This window comes from Dermacentor andersoni, chromosome 8 (genome assembly GCF_023375885.2).
Source record: "Dermacentor andersoni chromosome 8, qqDerAnde1_hic_scaffold, whole genome shotgun sequence".
NCBI lineage: Eukaryota > Metazoa > Arthropoda > Arachnida > Ixodida > Ixodidae > Dermacentor > Dermacentor andersoni.
Genome location: NC_092821.1, coordinates 150956258 through 150983242, shown reverse-complemented (window position 1 = coordinate 150983242; position 26985 = coordinate 150956258). Strand labels below are relative to the sequence as shown.

The 26985-nt window shown below is 47.0% G+C and overlaps 1 protein-coding gene across 1 annotated transcript in view; it reads left to right on the top strand.

The window, feature by feature from the left end:
* The first annotated feature begins 7845 nt into the window (after positions 1-7845).
* LOC126525520 (uncharacterized) overlaps positions 7846-26985 on the top strand; it is a 31356-nt gene continuing 12216 nt past the window's right edge. The window contains exons 1-11 of the mRNA XM_050173415.3: positions 7846-8066; positions 8922-8981; positions 11716-11822; positions 13500-13699; positions 15547-15800; positions 17152-17326; positions 19580-19654; positions 20786-20896; positions 21190-21243; positions 21588-21659; positions 22744-22818. Of these exons, the coding sequence (XP_050029372.2) occupies positions 8956-8981; positions 11716-11822; positions 13500-13699; positions 15547-15800; positions 17152-17326; positions 19580-19654; positions 20786-20896; positions 21190-21243; positions 21588-21659; positions 22744-22818 (1149 nt within the window). The 5' untranslated portion in view covers positions 7846-8066; positions 8922-8955. The remainder of the gene's footprint in view (positions 8067-8921; positions 8982-11715; positions 11823-13499; positions 13700-15546; positions 15801-17151; positions 17327-19579; positions 19655-20785; positions 20897-21189; positions 21244-21587; positions 21660-22743; positions 22819-26985) is intronic.

Here is a 26985-nt window from a genome sequence, read left to right as displayed (position 1 = left end):
CCTGAATTATGCAACAACGTGTTCTTCTTAGTGTCTTTTCAGTTGTTGCCTTTTTTTTTTGCTTTGTACATGACGATTCCTTCGATGTTTGTATTATTGTTTTGCCCCCCCCCCCTTTATGTAATACCCCACATGGGGCCATTAAGAGAATAATAAATGATGATGATGATGATTTCCCTCGGCTGCAATGGTTTAGGAGGTCGGCATTCTAAAATGATTTGCTGTGATAATGGTCTGTGGTCAAAGCTGGCTAGCGCAGTCGCGGGCTATCGCCTCTCTTCATTGTAGCGATGACAGTCGCACGGAATGCGTTGAAGGGTCTCCTCGCGATTACAGTCATCACACGTATTGTTGTCAGTAGTCCCTAGCTATGGCTAGGAGTGACCTTTACGAAGTCTTTTGCTTTTCGCGTTTAGAGACGTCAGGGTACACAATAAGGTAAGGTAAAAACGACGTACAGCACGAAGGACAAGGACTGCGATAGATGACATACAGTGTAAGTCGTCTTTCGCAGTCCTTGTCCTTCGCGCTGTACGTCGTTTTTATCATGAATCACCAACTAGCCCAAGCAACCACCCTAAGGTAAGGTAGTCACAAGAAAATCGCTCTGCGCGTTCACGGAAGGAGTGCATCAATGACCAGTAATGAGCGTGCTGATGTAGTCACGTTTCAAAGTTCTGAGGAGTGGACCTGCTATCGTTGAAAAAGCACGAGAAAAAAAAAAGAATGAGAGAGAAAGAAATCATGTAAATCACCAGTGGAAATGCTTCTTTGATGTAAAATATCTTGCCGTCCCTTCTGTGCAAATTTACTCTCTCTCTCTCTAAACATATTGTGCGTTATATACGTGCACTTGAAAGTCAAGAACAAACCTTGCATGCAAGGCATAAAATTCTCGTATACAACTTTAACGGTAGATTGCTTATGCCTTATTATGCGTGCCAAACGCGCCCTCGATATGGTTGATATCGCTATTGAAGAGAGAGAGAGAGAGAGAGAAAGTTGGCGGGTCATTATTTCTGCACACTTGGCAGCGTATAGTGACATGCCAGTGAAGGGGTAAAAACCAATTTTGTTCATTTTACTACTGTCGTCCTAGCTACCAACGACATTAACGTGCCATAAACAACGCGTTTGTGTCTTCGTTCACTTCTGAGCTATGTCCGCGTTCCAACGCAGTCGTTCTGTCGGTCCCTCGCAGCTCACAAGCAGGTGCACATGCCTGCGCTGTCACTGAGGTTTCTTTTATTTAATTTAAGTGTGGAAAAGTGATTACTCCTCTTTAGAGCCGGATATCTGAAATAAGTTATCGACAAAGCTCCGGCGAGATTCAAGAAAGAAAAAAGAGCACCAGCAAGCACTAGACATGCGAACGCGTCAGATACACCCAAATAATGTCATTACAAGCACTTGCACTTGAAATGCTGTCAAGATTGTTCAAACGACCTCGTAGGTAAACCCGCCGCTAGTCATACTGAAAATATTCTATGAATATATCCTCCGCGGAGGCGTCGGGGTTGAGGCGGAAACTACAACCCGAGGACACTCTTCCTTTAAAGCGCCAAAAAAGAAAGAAAGAAAGAAAAAAGCCATGCGCGTCAGCTACGTTAAAGCCTAGAGGTGAAGAAGCGTGGTGTCGAACGTGGGTGTCAACCTTCTTGTTCGGTGAGGACTCTGTACATTATGTGAAGGGTCTACCTGTTCACCGAACCTAACGTCGTTGGAAGCTTTGTGCTGCTGGTTGCGCGGTACTTTTTCGGCGTCTGACATACAGAACAGGTAAAGGGAATCAAGGTCACCAAAGCGCGCACTGCAGTAGCTAATCTGTCAGCCATTTTCTTCCGTGCGAGAGCAGTGTGGTTCGGTATTCACTGAAAACTGCCTCACGACCAGCGAAAGAAGCAATAGCTAATGTTTCATAACATCGTAGATAGTGGAGTCACCTATATGACAATTTTATCACTTCTAGAGCTCCTTTAGGATGGTGATAGGCAACCCGGCATAGCCTGCGGTCACTCTCAGCAATAGAAGTTTGCGGTTTGTAACGTTACAAACGGCTCTGTCATTGTAGATGATTTCCTGTGGGATGTCCCGTAATTTCTACACAACTCTATGCAGAAATATGGAAAGCAGCACTCAAGCCGTTATCTGATGCAGACCTGCCTTTGAAAACGAATGTGGACCTCTCCAGGAACAGGTACACTTGCTGCAGCGTGATAAACTTATAGGTAATGCATTTCTTTTGTATTCTTGCGTCCCATCATTTGCTTTTGTCTCCTTAAAGAATTGGTGTTAATATTATTGTGAATGAATGAATGGATGAATTCTGGAGTTTTACGTGACATAACTATGATTTGATTATGAGGTGGCACTCTGGAATAATTTTGACCTCCAGGGGATCTTTAACGTGCCCCCATTGCATGGGGCACGCACTTTTTTTTTTTTGCACATTGCCCTCATCAAAATGCGGCCGCCCCGGTCGGGGTTTAATCCCGCGACCTCGTGCTTAGCAGCGCAGCACGATATCCGCTAAGCCACCGTGGCGGGTCGTGTTAACATTACACAAACGTGTTCGTCCACCTGGTAACATTTTGCAGAACTCCGAACAATACTGCATAGCCAAGTGCCTGCAAAATTGTTTGCGAGACATCGATTACTATTGTGCGTGGGATCTCCACAATCAGTTTATTTTTATGTTTCGTTTCATTGCTGTATTAGTTAAAGGCGTACACTGACATCATCGAAAACAACGTACGTATATTCGGCAAGTTCAGGTTCCGCTCGCAATTTCTTTCGCCGTCGTACTCAGCGTAACAGCCTCCCCTGTCCACTCCAGAGTTGCACCTCATCTCATTGATCTTGGCGCGTCTTGTGGATGAGTCGCCGGACGTCCTTTGAACTTGTTCGGTGACGCCGCGTAGCGGCAGTAGGGACAACTACGGCCGCCATCGATCTGACAACATGCGCCTTCCTCCTCGCCTACTTTCTTTCTTTCTTATTTAGAGTGTTGCCATTGGTTGACTGACTGCAACAGTTTTTCTCTTTCGTCCGTCTTCCGGTGAAGACCCTCGCGGTGCCGGTTGTATTGATCAGTTATTTGGAGTATTTCCTTGCGCCCGTTCCGAGTAGCGGGGCATGCTGAAGTGGACTAGACGGAGCAGGCGATTCACTCGGTTTCAAAGCACTCTGCGTAACAGAGCCCCTGCGCCTAGAAAAGGCGTCTCAAAGTGAAGCAATGGGAAAACAAAAAATCGTGCATTAAATCCAGACGAGCATTTTTACTGCAGCGCTGTCTCTTCCTCATAAAACTGTTGCATTAAGCAGGGCTACGCATAAACCAGACGAAGCGCACGTTCCTAGACTGGCTCAAGAGCAGAAGGCGAGAGAGAGATAGAAAGAGAGAGAGAGAAAGAGCGCATCGCAGGGTCAAGCGCTGATGTAATGTGGAGAAAAAGAACTTGCGGGCCGGGAACGCCGTATACGACCATTCTCGGGAACGTCATTTTTAGCGTCGGCGCCCAAAGATGCCACAGCAACGAAAGTGGACGTGACTAAAGAAATTTGTGCGCGGGCGTGGCTTACAACAGAGCTATTTACAGGTCGCGTGCTTCCAAGCATGCATCGCGCAAGTTCACGGTGATGTGAACGCTTGCTCTCCACAATATCGATACATAGCAAGAGAAAGATTGTCGTCCACCAGGGAGTAGCACGATGATAAAAAGGAAACCCATACGGATTAGATAGATAGATAAATAAATAAATAAATAAATAAATAAATAAATAAATAAATAAATAAATAAATAAATAGAAAACAATATTGATGGAAAAGGTCGTTTCGCTATAGATGCTCATGTCTTTCTTTCATTAAGCTCGACCCATCTTGCGGATTTCTGTTGAACTGATTGGTTATCGAGTTTTGTTAAGTTCACCCACTCAAGATCACCGCTGATAGTTATCGTTGCCGAGCACAATTAATCGAACTCCGATCCCTCGTGCGAGGGGAAGAACCGTGCCACAACAAACTGTGCCTTGTCCCAGGAAAAGTACGCATTGTTGGCAAAGATACTTTTAATCGTAGGTGCCTACATTTTAGAATGACCCGTTGTTGGTCGCCACCGATGGCATTACTCACTAGAGCAATGGTATAACCAAGGTATGGAGCGTAGCACCAGAATCAATAAGTGCAAACGCGTCGGTATTAACTACAAAAGCTAAAAATGTGGCGATTAAGCAATCACGAGACGATGTTCGAGCCACTTTTCGGAAACATGGGTAATGCGCAATTTTTATGTATAAATTATCTTCCTACGATTCTCCACAGCGTTTAAACCGTAGTTTTTTTAACAACTGTGTGTCGACATACATGCTCATATTCGTAACTATGGGATTCTGCGCACTGCAATACGTTTAATAAGAGACACGATTTGCCTACAATCTGCTCTCATAAAGCCGTGGCCTCACGTTATGCAGACTATATATTTAGTTACCAATTTTCGAGGTTGGCTTTATAATCTCGGCAGGCTTGCTCTGCTCAGTCATGGCTGTGGTCTCTGGTGCCATCCAGTCAACCGTAAAGGGCAATAAATCACCAAAACCCGCGCCGACCAGATAGGGCGACCAATGTGAAATGGTATCACACGTCCATTAGGTGTCCCACAATAATAAAAAAGACCACTAATAGGCATACCATCTCTGCGGTGTGTTTTTTTTTTCAGCACCGCAGATGTTGGCTGGCTTGCGTGCACGAATCGTTCGCGCCGATAAGCAATTAAACACGGATATTAAAAATATTAAACACGGAGCCCTGCGTGAACCCGTGTTGAGTGTTCGGTATCGATGGTGCGATGGGAAGACCTATGCAGGCCAAAGTAGACGTTTTATTAATGACCGAGCACAGGAGCGCCCTCCTATGGGCCACCACTAAAAAAAATTATGCACCTTAATAATATACAGGAGGAGAACAGGGACCAATTACTTACATATAATGAAATCACGATGCATTACTACATGAACAGAAGGGAATTCACAGTGCCACACGCTAAGCTCAATAGAGCTCAAGCGGTGACTCTGAGATTGTTGCAGACAAGAACTTATCCAAGTCCAAACTTTATTAACAAGATATATCCAGAAAGAGAGGTACCAATCAATTGCGAGAAGTGTAATGGCATCATTACTCTGGACCGCATGCTTTGGCAGTGTCCTGTGTCTTTCACAGACTGTGACAAGGAGGGAGACTGGTAGCGGCGAGTCCTACACAGTGGAGTTCTTTTCGATCAAGGACAGGCCGTCCAGAAAGCCCACGATACGGCGGTAAGGTTACACCTTACTGTCCCGACGTGGGAGCCGCCTGCATCACTCCTAAGGGTTGATCTTCGGGACATTAATAAAGTTCATCATACCATACCATCCTACTATACGCTTATCAGTGCACTGCGTCTCTTGCAAATGTGAGGCTTTGCTTATTAAGATAGTAACAGGAGCCACAGCCACTTGTCGATATATGAGCCACTGATTGGCTTCGCAAAAGATTGATTGATTGATTGATTGATTGATTGATTGATTGATTGAGCTAATGAAATCCGTGACCTCGAGATTGACAACAGAACGCCATAGCCGTTAAGCTACCGCGGCGGTTAAGACATTTGCTGAGACGGACGGCGCGCGATCCGTCGCGGAAGCACTCGCGTCGCTCCACGCGCGCGGCAGGCAGTGCATCGGTTGCGAAATTTTATGATGCCTTACACCGTAACGTCGCGTCGCGACTTTCAGCTTTCGCTAGTACTACAAATACTACGAGGGAGGTTTTTTTCAATACGGGTGCGGATTACGTCAGTAAATTAGGCACTCCCTAATTGAACTCGATTCAGTATGTTGTATTAAAGTGGTTCAGTCTCAGTGCATTTTCGGCTCAGAAAAACAAACGCTAATTTGTTAAAAAAAGAAGAGGGAAGAGGGAAGACAAAGGGGAGGAAAGACAGGGAGGTTAGCCAGTGTAAGTACCGGCTGGCTACCCTGTGCTGGCGAAAGGGGTAAAGGGAATAAAAGGAGAAAGAAGAAGAGGGAAAGAAAGGAAACCGGCAAATTCCCACAGTAACGCGATACTACGCGCTACAACACTCAAAGACGGTTGCACAATTCGCATGTCCTTAAAAACTTCAGCAAAGCCCTTAAGGCCTTGAGTGCCGAAGCCCGTCTGGACCAGTGTCCTAGAGCTTTTTCCTCTGTAAAGGGGCGATTGTCCAGTTTTTCGAGCGCGGTAACGAGCACTTTTCTTGGCACTAAAAAAAGAAGGAAAGCGTGACGTATGAGTGAAGCCTTGCTGAAAGTCCACTTTTTTGAGTGACACCTAGTCATGTGATGAGCAAAACGAGAATAAGTTGAAGGCTGGAGCCAACGTTTCAGCAAGTGGACTCGTCCTTTTCAAGGCCTTGAAAAAGGCAAGTCCAACTGTCGAAACGTTGGCTCCCGCTTTCACCTTGTTCTCGTTTTGCTTATCGTCTTGAATTTCTATCTCCCGCTCTCCCCCTGTTTTCCCTGGATACCTAGCCATGTGATAAGACAGGACCTTACAGGAACGTGGATGCTCAAAGAGATCAACTGTGGTCGAACTAGGAATGCCGCTATATACCTCTGCGATGAGCCTCTTGCTATTGAATCTGCAAACTTCAAAGTCTTGGCGATTGACGAGAAGACTTAGAATCATCCTTCAGATATTTGTAGGTACTAAATCTAACACCCTTACATTTCTCCGATTCTGCTTTGGTCACGTACTGAGAGAACTTTAATATCTTTTGAAACAGAGCAATACAAAGAGCAGTGACATGACACGAATTTGTTGCTCGAGGCATCAGGCTCTCACTGCCGCATCATGCACGCATCGCTGTTGTAAATCGTATACACGGTGAGCCAATGCGTACCGTACTTGCGCCGCTGCAACGCTGCATTATGCGTCAAGTTTACGCGGCCTTTCTCTGTAATCGTGCTAGCACCAGGAATGCAACTCCATCATTTATTTCAGTGTAATGGAGGGGAGTAGCAAATGCGTTATTACAACGCAGCCATTCATTTGAGTGTAACGGAAATCAGGAGCAGCAAAAACATCAGAAAGAGAAGGAAGCCCGCCCCTGCAAAATGGCCTGTGTAGTGGCACGCCTAAGAAGCTGCAGCTAATCGATTAACTTAGTTATTACGAGGATATTATAAACGTTCTCAACAAGCATTCCCCCATGCTGATAAAATTTTCAGTGTGTTCAAGGAGGGCCACCAGGCCAATTGAATATTTGCAAATGCAGCGTTGCAATCATTTGTGTAGAAAATAATGCAAATGTAGAGCCCCCCCCCCCCCCCCCCCCCCAAATGTGCATTTATCTTGTATGTAGGAAGAAAGAGGCTAGGCAAATTAAGGTTCCGAAGGACGCATCTGCCTCGCCACGCATCCTAGCCGCCCAGTGCAGGCATAAACAGCCGAGTACGCAACGGGCCTCCGCGTACGAGTTGATGGAGACGCCCGGAAACGGCGGACGGTCGAACAGAGCGTGCGCTTTTGATGTGAGGGATGTCATCTTTTTCTTGGCGACGAGCAACGGGAAGATATTCTACGCAAGACAGTTGCACAACTGTCCAGGGGTCCCGGTGTTCCAACAAACCAACCGCCTCTGAAAAAAAAAATTTCAACTTACAGATTGGCGCGTCACCTTTTACCAAAAGAAACAACTAATATCCATGTTAATGAGGAATAAGAGCTATGGATAATATTTTCTATTGTGTCCACATGTGTCGCGCACATCTGTTCGTTTGTTCGTTCCCGCGAACGCTTTATTAATGGTGATCAGCTTTTGAAGGGAGGGTCTCACTACTGGAGTGGCTAAAGAATTCTCGGGGAGCACCGGACGGCCTCGAACTGGGACGTTTCTTCCCGGCGCGGGACGGTTCGGGAAAAGGAGAAGGATCGCCGTCTCCTCTTCTGCGCATGCGCCGACGGGCAGTCGCGTCTGCGAGGCGCCGGCCGCCGCTGTGGGGCTCACTGAGGGTCGTGCTCCGTGCACAGAACCCGGCGCCTGCGTCAGGTGAGTGGGACGCCTCGCTTGCGTGACGCGGAGTTTTGAAATCCAGTCGCGAAACAATTGCTTGAAGGGCTCAAATGATTGAATTCTAGCATGCCCAGTTGTCGATGCGACTTTGCACAGACTTTGCGATTGGTCTGGAGACAAATCTTCTGCAACACGCAGACGTAAAATTGCCGAACACAGACATAATATCCTAATCCGAGAGGTCAACTTTAACTGCAGAGGTCTTCTGATTACTGTCTAAATTGCACTAAATTTGTATTTAGTGAAAAAATTTATGCAAGTTACTTGAAAGAAAAAAGAAACTGGATGATCTGTTCTTTGAAGTGATAGTTCAATATCACAAGTGCTTAACTTGGTGTAACATATAGTCAGTGATGTCGCGTTCTTTATTTTTTCTTCTTAAAAAGGCTTGAATCACCGGTTGGAACAACACGCGCAAGTTAACTATTAACCGCACGCATTACGAAGAAGGAAAAGCTATTCCTTCGCTATTGCTGATAGAGCACGACGTGTCGCATTTTCTGTCAGACATGGTAGTGATTTTAGTAAAAGGGTCGTGCGAAGCAATACTCTGCAGTATGAAGGGAACCTGAGTCATACTGTGTTTAAGCATAGGGGTTCAATTGACCCTCAGCTCAATGTCGTGCCTTTTTCTTCTTGCCACTGTTGTGCATAACCGGCAAAAAACAAATCCCGCACAATAGCGTGCACCGTGACCGAAAGGGATGAGCAGTGTTGTCTTCTACTTTGAGGACATGTAACTTGGGCCACCCCCATTTTCGATTACTGTCCCCTATAGTTCTTCCTCTTTCTGTCGCTTATGCTGACCGATCGATAATCGGGTCTTTACAGAAACTTGCTTCGCTCGCTTCACTTCCTGACGATTATGCAGAGTTCATCTCATGTTTACAGGTAAGCTCCAGTAGGTGCACAAACGCACCTGAAGGAATGTTGTAGCCAAATAATCATTGCAATCATTATCACCACCACCACCACCACCAACACCAGCCAATTTAGGTCCATTACAAGACCGCCTCTTTCTGTCATTAGCTTGCCTCCGAGTTGCTACCTAAGTTAGCAGATAAACTGAAGAGGCCGGACCATGGTGGCCTATACAATTCTCAGATCAAAACAAAATTTTACTGCTGAGATTGCATGCGTTAGGAGAAATCAACTTCTTTCCCTATTATAATGGGAAAGACGCGAAACCATATGACGAGAAGACCGGATAGTAACATGCGGACATGCGGTCTTAAAATGGTTTGGCGTCTTTTCCACTATAGTAAGTAGCCAAAGAACAAGTAGTTCTTTCGCTTTGTAGCACCTTTGGCACGGGTGTTTGCGTTTCATGCCAACGTCGATTTAAGAAACATCGCAGCTACGCACTCAAAGGAGCCAGCAGCCGCACATGTTCTCTCACCGCCGATGCAGAGGCCTATCCCGCGGTCGCCTTCTGCCCCTCTGGTGGCTGCGCCCTCCGGCGGCAGGAGAGGAGAATGGCAGTCGCCTTCGACGCTGGCGATCGTGCTGCTGGGGATAAATGGGACGAATCGGCTTTTATATATGAGGAGATTTCAGTAAAGCGTTTGATTGTGTGTGCCATACTAAACTAACTGCCAAAATTACAGCTGTGATTGTCCATTACTGCATGGACAAAATCTTCTTATCTCAGCGATCCCAATTTGTCGTCATCGAAAACATCCCATCTGTTCCGGTGCCTGTCACATCAGGCGTCCCACAGGGCTCAGTAATAAGTCCGCTGTTATTTTTGGTTTTTATCAATGACATTACAAATAACATTGATTGTAAAATTAAACTCTTTGCAGACGACTGCATAATATACAGAGAAATACGTAATCACGAGGATCAAGTTCTGCTCAATAATGCACTAGCAAAAATAACCGAATGGTGTGATAACTGGCAAATGACCATTAATACAAACAAAACAGTTTGTATGATAGTAACCAGAAAAAAGCACCCATCGCTTTTCCACTACACGCTTAACGGCGGCCTCGTAACTAGAGTTCAACAGCATAAGTACCTTGGTTTAACAATAACGTCCGACCTTAACTGGACATCACATATTAACAACATTACTTCTTGTGCATTACGAAAACTCTTTTTTCTCGAAAGGTGCCTGCGGTTGGCACCAACTAACGTCAAACATTTAACTTACATTAGATTTGTGAGACCTGTCCTTGAGTATGCTAATGTCGTATGGTTCCTGTGCACTAAAACAAACACATCTAAACTGGGAAGCATCCACAGAAAGGCAATTAGGTTTATCCACCGAAAATACCGGCGCAGTGATTCCCCTACTCTTCTCCTAACACAGTCAGAGCTTGAAACTTTAGCTGTTCGAGCAAAACGAGTTCGTCTAAAATTTATGCATCAAATACTACACAACCGACTAAAAATAAGTGCCTCTGCATACGTTACCTTTTCTAAATCCCGCGTACTTAGTCATAAACATACATATACGCTAAACGAGTTCCTTTGTAATAACGATACTTTTCAGTCTTCCTTCTTGCCCCGCGTTGTTCGCGAGTGGAATAACCTAGATGCATCTATAACTAACACAGTATTGCAGTCTGATTTGGTCAAGTTATTGGAAGATGAAATAAGTGTTTAGGAAAAAAATAGTTCTTATGCACATATAGTCGTCAGAACTACCATTTCCTGGACTATAGCTAAACATTTACCTCCTTTGTTTCTTTCTTCGTTTTTTATAACATTGTAATAATATTTACGTACATGTAACCTGAAGTGTGGTATTTATGCGAGTTGCTCTTGTTATTCATAGTATTATTGTTCTAAAATTGTGCACTGAACCTGTTTGATCTATTTCCGTTTACATGTCTTGATGTTCTTACCATTCGATACATAAAACATGCATTGTATGTATAATCATATGCCCACCTGCTATGGTCTCGATATGAGACTGACAGTATTGTAAATAAATAAATAAATGCTTGTACTGATTTTATGTTCACTTGTAATGCCGCTACAGATGCACTGGTCAACAATTCTGTTGTCTCTGGATTGATGCAATGAAACAGTAAATGCTACATAAATACCTTCACTGTAATAAACGAGAAGAAAGGGGGTTAAACGAGGGGCCCGTTTTTTTGTTAGTCCTAGCATAATAAGCCAACAAACACTGACACCAAGGACAACATAGGGGAAATTACTTGCGCTTAATAAATGAAATAAGCAAACGATAAATCAATGGAAATGAAAGTGGATGAAGAAACAACTTGCCGCAGGTGGGGAACGATCCCACAATCTTCGCATTTCGCGTGTGATGCTCTACCAATTGAGCTACCGCGGCGCGAAATGCGAAGGTTGTGGCATCGTTCCCCACCTGCGGCAAGTTGTTTCTTCATCCACTTTCATTTCCATTCATTTATCGTTTCTTTATTTCATTTATTAAGCACAAGTAATTTCCCTTATGTTGTCGTTGGTGTCAGTGTTTGTTGGCTTATTATGATTTCACTGTAATACGTTGTACTAAACATGAACCTTTAAGCGCATTGTTCCTTTACTGAAGCAAATAGCTTTTTTTTTTAGAATTAAGTGTTCGGCTATACGGCCGCCGTCGATGATTCTCACACGATCAATTTTTCTCTCGTTCTCCATGTTTCAGATACGTGTTCACGGTTTTTGTCTGCTTCATGGCCGCTCAGGTGGCGACATCACAAAGGTCGACCCGCTCCTTGCCATTCCCACTGCGTGACATCTCGGCTGCTGTTGGTGATTAGTTATTCTTGTTAACAAATCTACAATAATTGAAAACGTTAGGTTCTTTCGTTCTTACCGGCGAGGAGTCGGTGCAGTAGTAGTGTGATTTGATATAGTGAGAAGTTACGCCCAATCAGAAGGAAGAGGAGGAGAAATAGACGGAAAAACAGAGAGGTTAGCCAGTTCTTAGAACGGCTTGCTACCCTGTGCGGGAGAAAGGGGGTTAGGGGAATAAAAGATAATAGAAAAGAGATATTACCCAGTGCCGTATTCTCCTTTTTATTTTTTGCTCTTCCCAATCAGAATATGCGCTGTCATACGCACCTGAGCTGTCCTCACTTCCTATGGCTCATGGGTTGCACACCATAGCGAAAACCTAATGGGCATTTGTTTAGCCAACATAGCACGAGAAAGCGCAGTAGATCGAAACTGCGGTCAAATAGTGAATTATGTCAACAGTCATCGCGCAGATACGAGCGCAAGCGTCACCAGATTATGTCCCGAGGCTCCCTTGCAGTCGAGGTTCTGACAGAAGCCAGTTTGGAGCTGGAGTTCCGTCTGGAAGGAGTTCCGTCAGTTCCGTTTGGAACTGAATTATCAAGGGAGCTGGAGAATCCCTCGAGTCGTATCTCTCCGGCGATCGATGTACTCAACGCTATATCAAAACAGTTATAGCTCCTTTAGACCACGTACTTTTGTTGCATCGATGAATCGTTCAAATGAGAACCTAAGTCGTGCGCAGTTCTGCTGCTGGAATGAGCGATGGCGGGCGCTCGCTCATTCTCGTTCCACCGACGAGTCTCGTTCAATCCAGAGGGGCCCACACTTGAGACAGCCTATTTACGTGCGCGCAGTGGCGCTGATAATTCACCTTGTTCTGAGGAACCGCCATCGAGGTACTGCGAAATTAATCTGCTATGAACGACCGCGTGCATTCGACTCTGCAAACTTTTCGATCGACAGTGATAGCGGAGGTAGGTGATACGTGCTCCGCATCACCAGCTTTCGATAACACCAACGTCGTGCAACAAATTTGCGTAGCTCCCGTGTCTCAAAAACTGAGCCCACAGTTCAGAATATTAACTTCTACATTTATGCCCCGACATTAATCTAACGAGTGAAAGAAGTTATTTGTATGAGGCAATTTGCGAATTCGGCTGGATTGTTGTTCTTGAGAATAAACAACGCATTAGTGACAGCTGAGACACGAATGCACGTCTTGTTTTGTTCTGAACTATCAGTCTTTGCCTCATGCCTGTGCTGTTTTTTTATGTAGCTGCTGTAAAGAAGCACATTAATTAACCCAGGCGCAGCTTTCCGCATTAATACACGAAACTACAGTTTGGGTAACCCATGACCACCAGCACGGCTGACTCTGGCCGCCAAAAAAATTTCGCTTAGGGCATCACGAAACCTTTGGGCGCGCAGAATGTTCTTGGCGTGAGGAAAGCGTAGTTGCCGAACAGAGACGAAACTAGTAAACGCGGGGTCCGGTGATAGCTGGTGCACTGCTGCTCTGCGCTGAGGTGGATGGTGATATCAACGTACCCGCGCTACATTGCAGAATCATTGAGCCGGGAACATTTCTATCTAAAACGCATCGCACCTCATCGTGAGGCGCTGTGCCGCGGTCACGTGCGCGTGGACGCCTTCGTCGGCCCCCCATCGACACGAGTCGCGTCGTTGCAGGCTACCCTGCTGCCGAGTTGGACCTGCTGCGCCGCGTGCGCCCCAGCGGCAGCGCGGCCTCGCCGGAGACGGTGCGCTTCGCCGCCGGCGACCCGGAGTCTGGACCGTCGCTGGCGCTCGAGTTCGGCCCCAGAGCGGACGTCAAGTTCCCTTACCGTCTGCTGCTTCCCGCGGCTCTGTTCAGGGACTTCGCCCTGCACGTGAGTCGCGTGCTTTAGACCGCGTCCTGTTATGTCTCTCGGAGTGACGTGAAACGCACGTCTGCACGACCAAGCAAACTATGCTAGAACGTTTCACATGGTACGCGTTGCCTGCTGGCCCAGACAACACGAGTGCACTTTCCACGCAGACACGCACAAAAGAATGTGCTGTGTCACTTTATTTTCGCCTGTTGCTGCGTAATTTCTGCAGTGTGCACTATGTTGGAGTAGCTGATTGATTCACCAGTTCACTCAAATAACTTCGTGCGAAGATTACACGGGGAAATCTTACGCTAGAGGAGCTCGGCAGTAAGGCGGTTATAGGCACGTACTGACTTTCTAACGTCATTGTAGCTTCTTAACTTAACCAGCTTGAAGTTTTAAACAGCCTGCCAGTACTGCCCTTCGAGTTCCATCAGGGCTTTTACCAAGAATTATTTAGTTCTAATATCAAAACCACATTAAGCTAAGGCGACGGTTACTGTACATGTATTCCAGAGAATTCTTTGCTAGAATATAAATGTGGGAGTAGGGATACTTAGGCGTAGTTGTAGTGAAGACATAAAAGATATGAACTGATAGGCAGGCCTTGCAAAATATGCTAAGGCTAATATCGACAGGGGATATATATGCATTTTTGCATGCAAGAGAGACGAAATGACGACCAAATGAAGGCAAACATCTATAGGTGTAGGTTGCAGAGGGTTGGCTGGAATAACGAGAGTGGAAATTTGTAGGCGTTAGATGGACTTGGTTGATGCACTACAACTGGAGGTCGCTGGAAGAGGTCTTCGTTTTATAGCCCGTGCACTTATGTTGGCTGATAGGCTAAACATGGACCAGTGACTTAATGACATAATTATTAATGACATAATTATTTCAACACCTGGGGTTGAAATAATCATGAGTGATACACATGTTCTGGTTGTAAGTGGGCGGCCACGCTGAAAAAAAGACAACAGCAACGGATGCGCTAAGAACAACAAAAATTCAAGGACATTTAGCCCTGCGAAGGTGGATGACCAGCGCACCTGAAAACATCGTGGTAAGAAAACTTGTGGTAAAGACTTTATTGCATCACTCATTGTCACTCATTAACGACGATCACAATGGCTTTGTGGTCGCTATGATATACACTGATCGGCCTACTGTCAATTGCGAATACATTCTTTGATAACGTCAAATCGATGCACGCACACCACTGGGTGGTCGGTCGGGCCGGATCGGTGTGGCGTCGCAAGCGATATCTCTGCTACACGAAACGCGTAAGCCCCTCCCTTTTCGGTCCAGACCCATTCCCAATAAATTTCCGAAAACGACCACAGGGGTAGTGTCATCGCAACTAAACCACGTAAAGTGAGTGACCTTACGGGGCTACGACATATGAGGGATATTTATATTGTCTCGATAGCTCTCTGTAGAACAAAGATATGTACTCCACCCGTCACACAATGTTCCCACGCGGAACCTGTGCCGTACCTGTATAAATAAATAAAATAAATAAATAATTTTTTGCTTGCTTACGGAGGTATGAGCCATTGATGATGGTAGTTTTCGACATGCTGCTCTGCATGTTTTATGCGTGATTAGGAAGAATGTAAGCACTGTTCGCTTCCCTTTGCTGAGCGGATGTAGCCTCTGCCTTACGGCGCTATGAACCATTGCATTTCTTTGCTTGCTTACGGGGTTATGAGCTATTGGTGATGATAATTTTTGTGTGCGGACACGAAAATTCTATGGTACCCTAGCTATATACCACTCCGCTGTAAAAGCAGCAGCTCCCGTGCAACCTGCCGGGATATTAAGTCTGCGGTTGCGACCAGTGGCCCGCGTGTGTGGCACCGCAGGCAGTGTTCCGGCCAGCCGCATCTCACCCTGGCTCCGGCCACGCTGAGGCTCCTTCCGGTTCGATTGAGGACGAGCAGTTCCTGTTTGCCGTCGTGAATCCGTCCGAGACGCTGGTCCAGCTGGGCCTGGCAGTGTCGCGCGACGCGTTCCACGTGAGCCTGTACTACACGGACGTGTCCATGCACCTCGGGTCGCAGCGCCTGGCCACCTTCCGGCTGCCCAAGCAGGCCACCGGACCGCACGGATGGATCAGGTGACGCTTCGGCACGTTGCCACGAGTAGTGTCGGAAGCAATGTGCGATGCCAGGCTAACAATCGGCTCTAAACGAGACTAGTTCTTGCTGTATGGCAAAGCACGGTGTTTGTGACACTGAGGGAGGTGGACCACGTAACTATATTTTTTTAACAATGCGAGAAGACTTGCCCTCCGTCTCTTCATCTCCGTGTGAACGAAACGATGCACGTAACCATAATGGACATTTCACTTCTGTCTTTACGTTTATAATTTACGCGTGCCCGCGCACTTCAGTGTGACAAGCCGCGCACTTTGGTTTTGCCAGCTATCGGCTTTGGGATGACAGCGTTCAGTGCAGGGAAAAGTTTCTCATTAATGTGTGCATAGAAAGACTACGGACGATTTTAAGCGGTGACTTGTGTTTGTTGTTGTTGTGCCGCCTTTGCTATCCTTAATACTGTATGTGTTGTTTGCGGATGATAAAGTGCTCTTTAATTATAATTTTATTTCGTATCTTTGTTTGTTTTTAAAACAATATTATTTATTTTCTATAGAAGAGAAAGGGTGCAGCCGAAGGCTTCGAACCTCTCCATTTCGGTCTCTGCTCAACCCTGCATACCACAAGCAGTGCGCTCTGTCGTGAAGGAGACCGGCCACGAGCCGCGCGCATGCAGCAGACGATCATTGCGAAACTAAAGGCGTCGGACAAAGCCGACTGAACGTTTCAAACGGACCGTGTGGCTGTATATAAACTTCTTATGTTTGAAGTCTTCTATTCAATGCAAATTGCAAAACTACTGAGCGCATCAATGGATGATCGCATAATTGAGAAACGCAATAAGAGCGCGAGGGTTTGCCCACGTGAATGTCTGTCCAGGTTCGTTTGGGTGCAGTGTGGCCTAATATAACAAAGTATGGGATTCAAAAACCGTAATTATGCATGCTTGTGGGCCGCACATGACACCTGGCTAGATTTATCATAGGTCAACAAGTTATGCTCGATCGCGCACTAAAAAAATAGACGACCGCTGAATGTCAGTCGTGCGTTCTGTAATAACCGACTTTGATTTATTATACATGCGCACGCAATGCACAGCCGAGCGAAATTTCGGGACATGTAGCTAATTTGCAGTGTGCTTTGCAGCTTATGCAAGAGGGCGCTGGATAAGAAACGATTGGACTGTTGGCGTGCTGTAGGGACAGATGGGCGACGTTTTCCCTTTGCTCTGCGTGCTACGTTGCCGGTCGCATTGATGAAGAGGTCGTCGACAGAGCTCCTTGTTTTCCGGAAACCAAGTGTTGGAAGCTTGCTGAACCACGCGTTCGGCCGCCGAGTCAGTGCATCGCAGCGCAGTTGTTGTATTCGCAGGCTGAGCATGACGGCGACTGGCAACCAGCTGAGCCTGGAGCTGCTCAACTGCAGCACGCTGCAAGACGTTCGCATGGCGCAGCACGTGACGCGCATCCCCAAGGAGCTCGTGTTCGACCACGCCTCCACCCTCTACCTGGCGCAGGCGGGACCCATCCTCAGCGGGAAATTTCTGGTGCGCTCCCTTGCCCGTCGATTCTGCCCTCTTGGCCAAGCCTCAGGCACTTGTGCACACGTGCATATACAGTATCACTCCACCGCCCCCCACTACGCATCGCTTCCTTACGTTCGCCAGCTCTCCGGTACTTAAGCACGTTGTCGATTCTAAGCGTGAAGTGGCCCCTGCGTAGATCTCGATCGTGATCTCAGCAAGAATACTCGAGAAACAGCGTCTTCTCTGGAAGTGCGTGTGGCTTTCTCTCCCACGTCTTCAATTCCTCGCTTTTTTTCCTACATCGTCCGCTAACTCCAGTTCAGTAAGCTTTTCCGTTAGTGCTTCTGTTGCTTCAGTATAAATACGCAGAGCTTTTATTTTCTTTCACTAAGCCTATATGTTATACTTATATAAGGGTATATGATTATCATGAAGAAAAGAGCGCGGCAGCGGGACAAAAAAGAAGACAGGCGCAGTTCTGTGTCGGTGTCTTCTTTGTTGCTCGGTTTCGGCGCGCTTACGCGATGACCGCTCATTAACTCACATTTGCAACCTAGAACATGATTAGTTATTCCAGATTCATTAGAGTGCGTGCTTATACTAAGTGCGAGCTAGGGCTCAATTAAGTTGTTTTTATAAACTTTATTCTTGCGCGATTTCTCGGCAATCTACTTGTGTGCGTCAAAAAACACTAACATGTGCACACATCTGTACATTACTGAAGCGAATAAGCTTTCTTTGGTTCTTTCGTCCGCTATCGTGGTTGGTGGTTGCTGTCCAACCATACTACAGCTACAGGTGTGCTGGTCAAGGGCTTTGTTCTAATAACGCAGTGGAGCCACGAACGCAACCTAAATATATTCGCTGCATGAAATATGCGCCCTCAAGCGCACCATTCCTTTAATAAAGAGAGTAGCTCTCTTGAAGCGTTCGGCTGTTCGCTTATATTGACGATTATCCACGGTTGTTACCGCACATTTTCTTTTTCTGTCCTTTTGAGAAGAGCAGGTTGTGCACCCTGTCTTTGTCGTGCTGATTGAGCACGATCCCGCGGGTTATGTTCCTGGCGGCTACCACACTTCAATGGGGGCGCAATTATCCAAAAACTCTCATGTGCCATGGTTTGTGCGAGCGCTAAAAAAATTCGTGAGCTCAGAATTACTCTGGATCCTTCCACTGCGGCGTCCGTCATCGCAATTAGCAAGAACTCGAACTTGTGTGAGTCAGTGACCACGTCGGGACCACTTTCCCGCGCACCCCGTGCTTTTCCCTCCCTCTACAGCGTAGGTCGCTTGTGCGAGTACACGCCACCTGGACGCGCCGCTTGGATTGGCCCTCCCTGAAACTCTCTCACCGCTGAGCCCCCCGATCTCTAAACCAGTCCTACAACCACGGAGTGCTTCCTCAACGCGGCGGGTGCTCTGCAGACCCGCCACCACTTGGACGTGGCGCTTAGCCGCAGCCACGCGTACTCGATCAGTCTTGCGAAAACGTTCGCCCAGAAGCCGTGCCTATCGTGCTGTGTGGTATTTTCTGAGTACCGCATCTATTGGCTGCCTCGCATCTTCTCTGCTCCCTGTCGGGGAGCCGACGGACCTTTCCGCATTGTTCGCTTTGCGCCGCGGAGTGAAGGAGCATCGCTTAGTGAGCGAGCCTCGCTCACACCCGCATGAGCACGAACGCGAGAAGGACGTGCGCTCTGTTATCGTGATGACCGGAATATAGCTAGCCCAATTGGCGGTTCTTCTGAAGCCCACTGTGCACCTTCGGGTCTTTACGCCCTACGAATTTTCGTACTGTTGAAATGCCTGCATGGGGCAGACGGCGAAATGTGCTAATGTTAGGCAAATAGAAATGAGCTAGGGGAGATGTCCACATCTCACTTGCTTTAGCGCTAAACTGTAATTGTTAGTCTGCCCTATAATTGGCCTCATGTTTGGATTTGCACCGGTAACTGTTTCTTACGCAAGAAGTTAAGTCGGGCTACCAGCAATAACTCTGTTAGGAACCTTTGTTAGTACAAGCCGCGTTTTCTACAGCGATACGTAAAATGTACAGTGAAAAGCGACCTATTTGCTATACTAGTTATAGACTCGCTAAAGGTAGCAGGGTCCTCAGTGCAAAGGTCGGCGCTGATAAGACACACACCATCTGTGAATGTAATGTTTGCATCAAACACCACCGCGTTGTCGAGTTCGTCGCATGAGATATACTCAGTTGGATATAAGTTGTTCGTATTATAACTTTTTGTTTCTCTATTTCTCTCCCCTTTAGGGCCGCATACAGACTCTGCGGCTTTTCAGCGTCCCAGTACTTGTGCCTCTTTGCCAGGACACTCTAGGATATCAGGCAAGTTTGGTCGCTGCAATTTATGATGGTTGAAGTAGTCTGGCGAAAACAAGCAGACAGAGTATTTTCCTCTTACAAACGGTTCTGGCGTAAGAACATCGTGTGAGCAAAGCCCTTTAACGCTAGAATTGTTCGTAAGCGCATTTTCCAGCCAGTCCTAATACTGGGTGTAATATGAGCGAAGGTACGCACCCATTGGCGAATACAATTAACATGTGAATTCGGCTGCAGTAGTTATTTGCTGAAAATATTGAACCAGTCTTTAAATACTATTTCAATAACTACGCGTAAACGAGAAAGTTAGAGAGCGTTGTCCGAACACAGATATTTGTACCGCGCTATGCCTTTGCCGCTGAAAGCGAGAAGTTACCTCTACATCCGGATTGTGTGCCTCGAATACCGTGCACTGTGCCTCGACACAGTATTGCACATACAAGTGCACAGTATTGCACTTGCACATGGATGATTCCGACTTTCATCTGGTCGGCCTCTTAATCGAAGCGGTGGCGTACCGATAATGGTGTTGGCCGGCGTCAGTTGTCCATAATTATAAAGATAGGCAAAAGCGCCACGCCTATCGCTTTCACCAGGGGGGCTCTCTCTCACTGCTCGCCTACTCTGTGCTTCGCAACCATAACATGCTCCTCTTTCCCTCTTTCTTTCCCTTGTAGTTTTTAGGGTTAAATGAGCGCGCCGTCGGACGAACAGAGCAGCAAGAAGAAAAAGATGTGGGGCAAGTGGGGGGTTGGGGGGATTTATCTATGAAAATAAAGGTTTACTCGTGTTCGCTTTCGCGCTCTCTTGTCAACGAGGAGAAACGGGCCGCGCGTAAAGAACCATGACACAATTTGAGGTTTTCAACGGTTGTGTGAAGCTACCGTATTAGTCGAAAATAGAAATAAGTATTTAGTAAGGTGCTTACCTAATTTCAGCCTATTGTAATAGATTTATTAGATAAGTAACCTCAATTGCGGAAGACGACTGCGAACAACATGACATCAGCTTTATTATCGCATGAATTCACTTTCTCTATTTTTTTATAGTTGATGTCCTGGTTAATTATAGCCGGGACAGCCTATATGTACGAGTACTACATGTATGGCACAACTCCCCTTACTTATTCGAGTGCAGAATGACGCCTCCGGCGTACCGTGGGTGGAGCGTGCGGAGCCGCACGGCAGCCGAGACAAGCCAGCATCTGAGACGGAACCCTGGAAGAGGTCGGCCGAGCCGGGCCTCAAGGTAAGATTCAGCATACTTACGATGAGTTTGAGCATATCAGTGAATGCACGTGTTCGCAGTTGACCGCGGGTCTTTTTGGATATACGTCCTCCCATTATAGCGCGTCCCCATATCAATATGTGTATGCCCACTATACTCCTGGCATCGTGTGACTTGCCATCTCGTCGTCATTGTCAAAACTTTCCTGTCGTGCGAAAGTTAACATGAATTACCTCTTGTGCTTAAACCGCAAGCTGCTGCGCATTGGCGGATTGTCATACATATCAGCATAATCTTGCCTGTTCCTCCGACAGGGTGAAAAAGGAGATGAAGGTCCTCGCGGGCCACGCGGCTTGATCGGGTTGAAGGTATGTCTCGTTCTGCGCGTTGTTCACCGAGTGTAGCACCCCGACATTGTATTATAAGAAATACCGCCGACAAGGTATCACAGACAGGTCTTCACCTGATTTTAAGATGACGTCTTCCACTCTGCGACATCAGGGTTTCTAGCACGCTGCCTGACGACACGTCTAGTCATCTACGCAGTGCCCTCGAAACTTTTGACAAGGAATATATATATATATATATATATATATATATATATAAAAGCTATCTAGCTGAAATAAATGTCTGGCCTTTAAAACACCACACAATTGCTTGACACTCCGAGAAGTCAACTGCGTGCAAGCTATGGAAAACGTCATTCGTGCAGGGCGACAAAGGTGAACCGGGAAGCAAGGGTGAGCCGGGAGCGTCCTTCAGGAGGGAGGATTTCATTCCAGAAGTGAGCAAAGCCTATGCCTGCATGCCTGTGCCTCATTCATCACAATCATCGTCACCATCATCAGCAGACTAATTCAGTTGACCACGGTGCATTGCTGTTCTGAGACAACAGCACCTGTCTTATAGATGCGAACTTTATACCACGAGGTGCAGGTTGACGTCTCGAAGGCCATCTCGAAGGCCACGCTGAATGGCAAGTAAATTTTCTCTGTCGTCCTTCATCTTGTCTGTTGCAACAACACACGGGCGATTACCGGTCTGAAGTATCAAGCACCCTGCCAATGTCCGCTTGTCTTTCTGAATCTGAGACTAGCCTGCTCTTTAAATCTGTGTGGCTGTCTCCGTCCACCTCCGAAGCTTACGTGTGGTATTTCTTATTTTTTGTTTTATTTTCTTCATTTTCGTCTGTCTCTTTCTCGTTACACTGTTATCTGCTCAATAAGCGTTCGCGTGCTTAAGTCATTGGATCCACTAAAACCACTTATAGCTTTCTTTAAACATTGAGCCACCATATACGTAAATCGGATACACTACAAGCGACACAGGCTCGTTATTGGAGCTATTACTTGTATGGTGCCATAAAGAGTTTTTGTTACGCGGTTTTGCTGGATATCATCATTAGGACTCTTAGGAATTAGAAGTTACACCAGGTGATCGGCGTCTCTGGGCAAGATGTTGTTCACTTGTACGATATATCGACGTGTAGTTTAATGTGAGGCTGTCTCATTACCATCTTCTTAAAAAATATGCAACAGCCCAATTTACTGAGCGTTCTGCAATTTCTTGGTTTGGACGAGTTTAGGAGCATTGTCATGGCTGCCTCTTTGCCCTCCTCTCTCACACCGCCACCAGGTATAAGTTGTCTGCTTGAAGGAATAAAGTTGGAAGTTCGAAGTGCGATGACGCACCGGTCTCATCGCGCGCACCTTTACTGAATGCATGTCGTCCCTATTTTTTTTATACATATATTGTTTCTGCGCTTTGACTCTTTTCTTTGCGGCCAATATTGTGAGAACACAAGAGTGGCGTTATTAAATCAGAGAAGTGCCATGTGTGTGACGCAAGCGTCCGTTTTTGTGCTGCAGAAAGGCGAGAAAGGAGATCCTGGTCGTCGCGGGAAAAGAGGTCGTCCCGGTCCCCCTGGACCAGCTGGGCCGCCGGTATGATTTGATCCGCACTGTGCCTGTAAACTTACATGGTCTTGCGGAAACGACGAAAAAGGCCATAAATATTCAATTGCACAAAGTATTGCCTAGTTCGCACAGCGCTGGCATTCCATCATGATGCAGTACGGTGTCTTCACCGTAATCTTTAGTACTGCACTAAGTACCGGTATGTCGCCTGGAGTTTTCTATTTAATATGGGTGTTCGATTGTGGAAAATGTTTGGCGTATCAAATATTGAATATGTTATCCTTTCTAAGGAAAACGAAATACAAACTTTTAAATAAATCCATACTGCAAAAAAAAAAAAGATTTATTTAGATTATTTGATACACGTGCATGTAATATCGTTCGCAACTGGACGGCCAGTTAATTGAGGAGCTTCTAAATGAGAAACATCTGCTTTCATTCATATTGAGTACCATGAGAATTACAGCAAGCAAGCGAGGGAACAGTAAGCCGCCCGATGCACGTCTAGTGTTGCCTCAAAATAGGGGGGTTCTAATGCTGCAGCCCTTGCAAATCTTTTTGAAGGGATGCAGACTGGGTAATCATAAATTACTATGCTTAAACGAGGCAACAAATTTGCATGTGGGCAGCTTAAAAGTCACGCACTGTTATTGCATAACTGGAGAATAAGTCATCTGCCGCGTGCTTCCGCTCTTGGAACGGTTGCCTGTGTGCAGGAGCCACGGTTCTCCTTTAGCAGAACCAGCAGTCTTAACTTGCAACGGTTTCCCTCCCTCGAGATTCCAACAAGTGTTGTTATCCCTTATTTGAGAGTAGAAGTGAAACGAAATGGGAAAGATTCGGAAGCCCCTACTTTTTCGTATCTATCTTTTATTGCGCCAGTTCGCCATGCAGCATCAATGATCGATAAGGCGACAGCCCTGTCTCTCGCATAAGAGCGACTGATGCAGACGACTGTGCGTCCGGCCGTGAAGACGACTTTGCCAGAGCGCCGAGGATTCGCAGAAGTAGTAAAGGCAAGGCTCAGAAGACCAGGACTCAAGAAGAAGGACACAAACGACAGGACCGGCGCCGGTCCTGTCGTTTGTGTTCTTCTTGAGTCCTGGTCTTCTGTGCCTTGCCTTTACTACTTCAAGCATGAACCAACTAGCCCAAGCAAGAGTTTTACTTGAGGATTCGCAGGCGCGGGCCGCATGAATGCTCGGACGGGATCAGGTCACCCGGTGTTGGCCTCCAACGCTTAAAGGGAAGCTGAAAGGTTTTCCAGAAAACATGAGTGAAGAGCAGTACGCCGTGGTTTTCAACCCTCTGAATTCGAATATCGCATCGAAATTGAGTGAAAGAAAGCGCAAACATATTTTATTTCGACGAAAAGTGCAGCAGCAGACACGCCCAGCACGTGCGCCTCGTTTCCGCCTGTGATTGGTCGGGCGCCTCGTGACGTCAACAATGGTGTTCGTCTGGACCGACTGCTGCCGCTACACACGAAGCACGGTGCAAAGTAGTTTGGTGGTGTTTTGCTGAGACGGTCATGGAAATTTTCGAGAGCTTGCGTTTCCCTGAGGAGTACGGCGTTAAGTCCAAACTCTACGAGAGCGATTTTGCGCACGACGGTGACGGGCGACGGCTTCGAGCGACAAAACGGGCCGTCGCTTGAACAAATCGCTCGGTGTTCTCGCTCGATCGCTCGTTTCTAGAAATCTAGAACTCGTCGCTCGTCGCCCGGAAATGCTATGAGCGACTAGCCAATTGTGCGAAGCCGAAACTGGATGTACATAACTCAAATACTGCTGTCTGTCGCACGGAACGAGCAAACTATTGAATTTTACACGTGCAATAATAAGAACCTAGTGCAAGACCTTCAGAAATATTTTATGCTCCTTCTTCAGTAAAATACATCAACTTAAATTGATAAAGCATGCGTCACGCTAGTTTCGGCGCGTATATTGCTGCCCTCATTCCGGGAAGTCGTCGCTCAAAGCCGTCGCTCGCGTGGAGTTCGGCTTGCAGACGACGAGTGAACGCGACAGCCATCGCCTCGCTTCTAGCGCTGTCGCTGTCGCGTGCAAGATCACTTGTAAGGGGTTTATACTTGTACATACTACACCTACGTACATACTTGTACATACTACACCTACGTACATACTTGTACATACTACATGTACTAGCCGATTGCGAAGAGCCGGCCTCTCCAAGAAGCAAAAAATGCTGGTGCAAGCACTGCTTTCCACGCGAACGAAGGCGAAGTGTTAACATCTCCTTGTATTAGAAATGTTCTTTGGCGAGTATGTTTTTTGCTAAGCTGCATTCAGCGTTCCAGTGAGTACGTTTCCGGGCAAACAACTGTAGTGTTATGTTCCTGCATGCCTCCTCGTAGAACGTAAGCGGTGATGCGATCTTCAGCATTTGTGTGCTGCCCCAAAGCTATCGGCAATCTACACAGATGGTTTAAACGCGGGAAAAGTTTACCGGCTGTTGTAGCACGCGTAGTATAGAACCTTCATCAGCGCGCCATCCGCACGCTACTCGTAATTGGCGAATTCCGTCGGCTACGTGAGATGGTCGGTTTCTTATGTGTGCGAGAGAAGGGGGAGTGCAGCGTCTTGGCGTGAGCAGGCTTTCCAACACATGCAAACTTCACGCTTGCACTGCGTTATGGTAGCTGCATGCAGGCTGTTTCACAACACACGTGCGAATAGAAAATTCGCGGCGCTTGGCGATGAAACCTGCGTCAAGGGTGGGCGATAAACATGCACCTTCCGTTCAGCGTGCTAACACAAAGGAGAACCCAAAGCACGCATTATTGATAAACTCCGGTAGTAATCGTCACGGAAGTGGTTAGAGCACAACACTTGTTCTTGAGCGCTTGAAGTTGTTTCGCTTCACAGCAGCCTCCCACTTAGCTGAAAGCTTCTTGTCTTGCAGGAACTAATGGAACATCGGAACATCGTCGCGGCCGCTGGTGTTCGTGCAAACGTAGGCTGCACAGAACGGCGGCATGATCGGCCTACAAGTTCAATTGATGCTGCGCACGTCAACTACCACTCCTATATACACACAAATAAAGGAATGTAGGGTCGAGCGAAGCAGATTAGGACGGCACGCACGCAGAAATAAGCCCGGTCAGGCACGGTCGCGGAGGCTGCGAAGGAGCGGAACACCAGTGTTGACGTCACTACGCCGCCGTTTCCGGTCTCCGCTCGCATCGTCAGCGTCAGCAGCAGCGCGCGGCGCTCGACGGGGGGCGGAGCTACAGCGCAATTTTAACCGACGATTTCGTCGCTCCTAAGTGAAAAATCCCCAAAATTTTACCTTCATGGTTTATAAGGTTCCCGCATCCGTATGAGCGTCTTATTGAATTCGACAGACTCTTCAGCTTCCCTTTAAGCAGGGCACAGACCGAGATGCCGTCTGTAGTAGTAGCTGGCTGCAATGGCATGTCGCTGTCTAACGACAAGTCCTTGCGTGTCTAGTTTAAGCGAAGCCTTTTTTTTCCGACCCTCTCGGACTTTCCTGGCCGTGGCTGTCCTTGTCTTGCTGAATAGTTAAAAGAATAAAGCTGTGGTGGGATCGAGCCCCTGTTCCTCAGCACAGTAGCCAGGCGCTCTAACCACTAGGCCACAGTCACACGCCTGCCGTGCCAACATCAGCTAGAACTTTGAGCTGATGGCCGCGTGTGCCACATAGCGTAGCGCGAGAGCGCATGCGCGCGCGCCGGTTTTCTTCGACCCAAATTCGCAGGAATGAAATGGGCGAACTTTGAGCATTTGGGATTAACCGTTTCACGAAAGCGTCGCTGCACGTTGAAGAACCCCGTGTGGTCGAAATTAATCCGGAGTCCACCACTACGGCGTGCCTCATGTTCGTATCGTGGTTTTGGCACCGTATAGAACCGCTGAATGAAGTTATAGATGTTTGCTTCACGTGGATTCCACGATGCAAGTTGGATCTGCCCATTTCTTGTTCTTGAAAATTCGCATACGACGATAACAAAATATGAGCCACTCTAAGACGTCCATCGCGCAAGAGCCAATTGGGAACCACCGGTATGTGGCTAGATCCGGGACTTCGAGGCGGTCACGTGTACAGCGGGTACTTGGTGTGAGCGGTCGGGGATCGCTGCGTGCGCGAAACCGACCTGGCTATCTGCGCCCCAGCACGAAATGCGCACGTCTCTATGTTCATTTCAGTGAT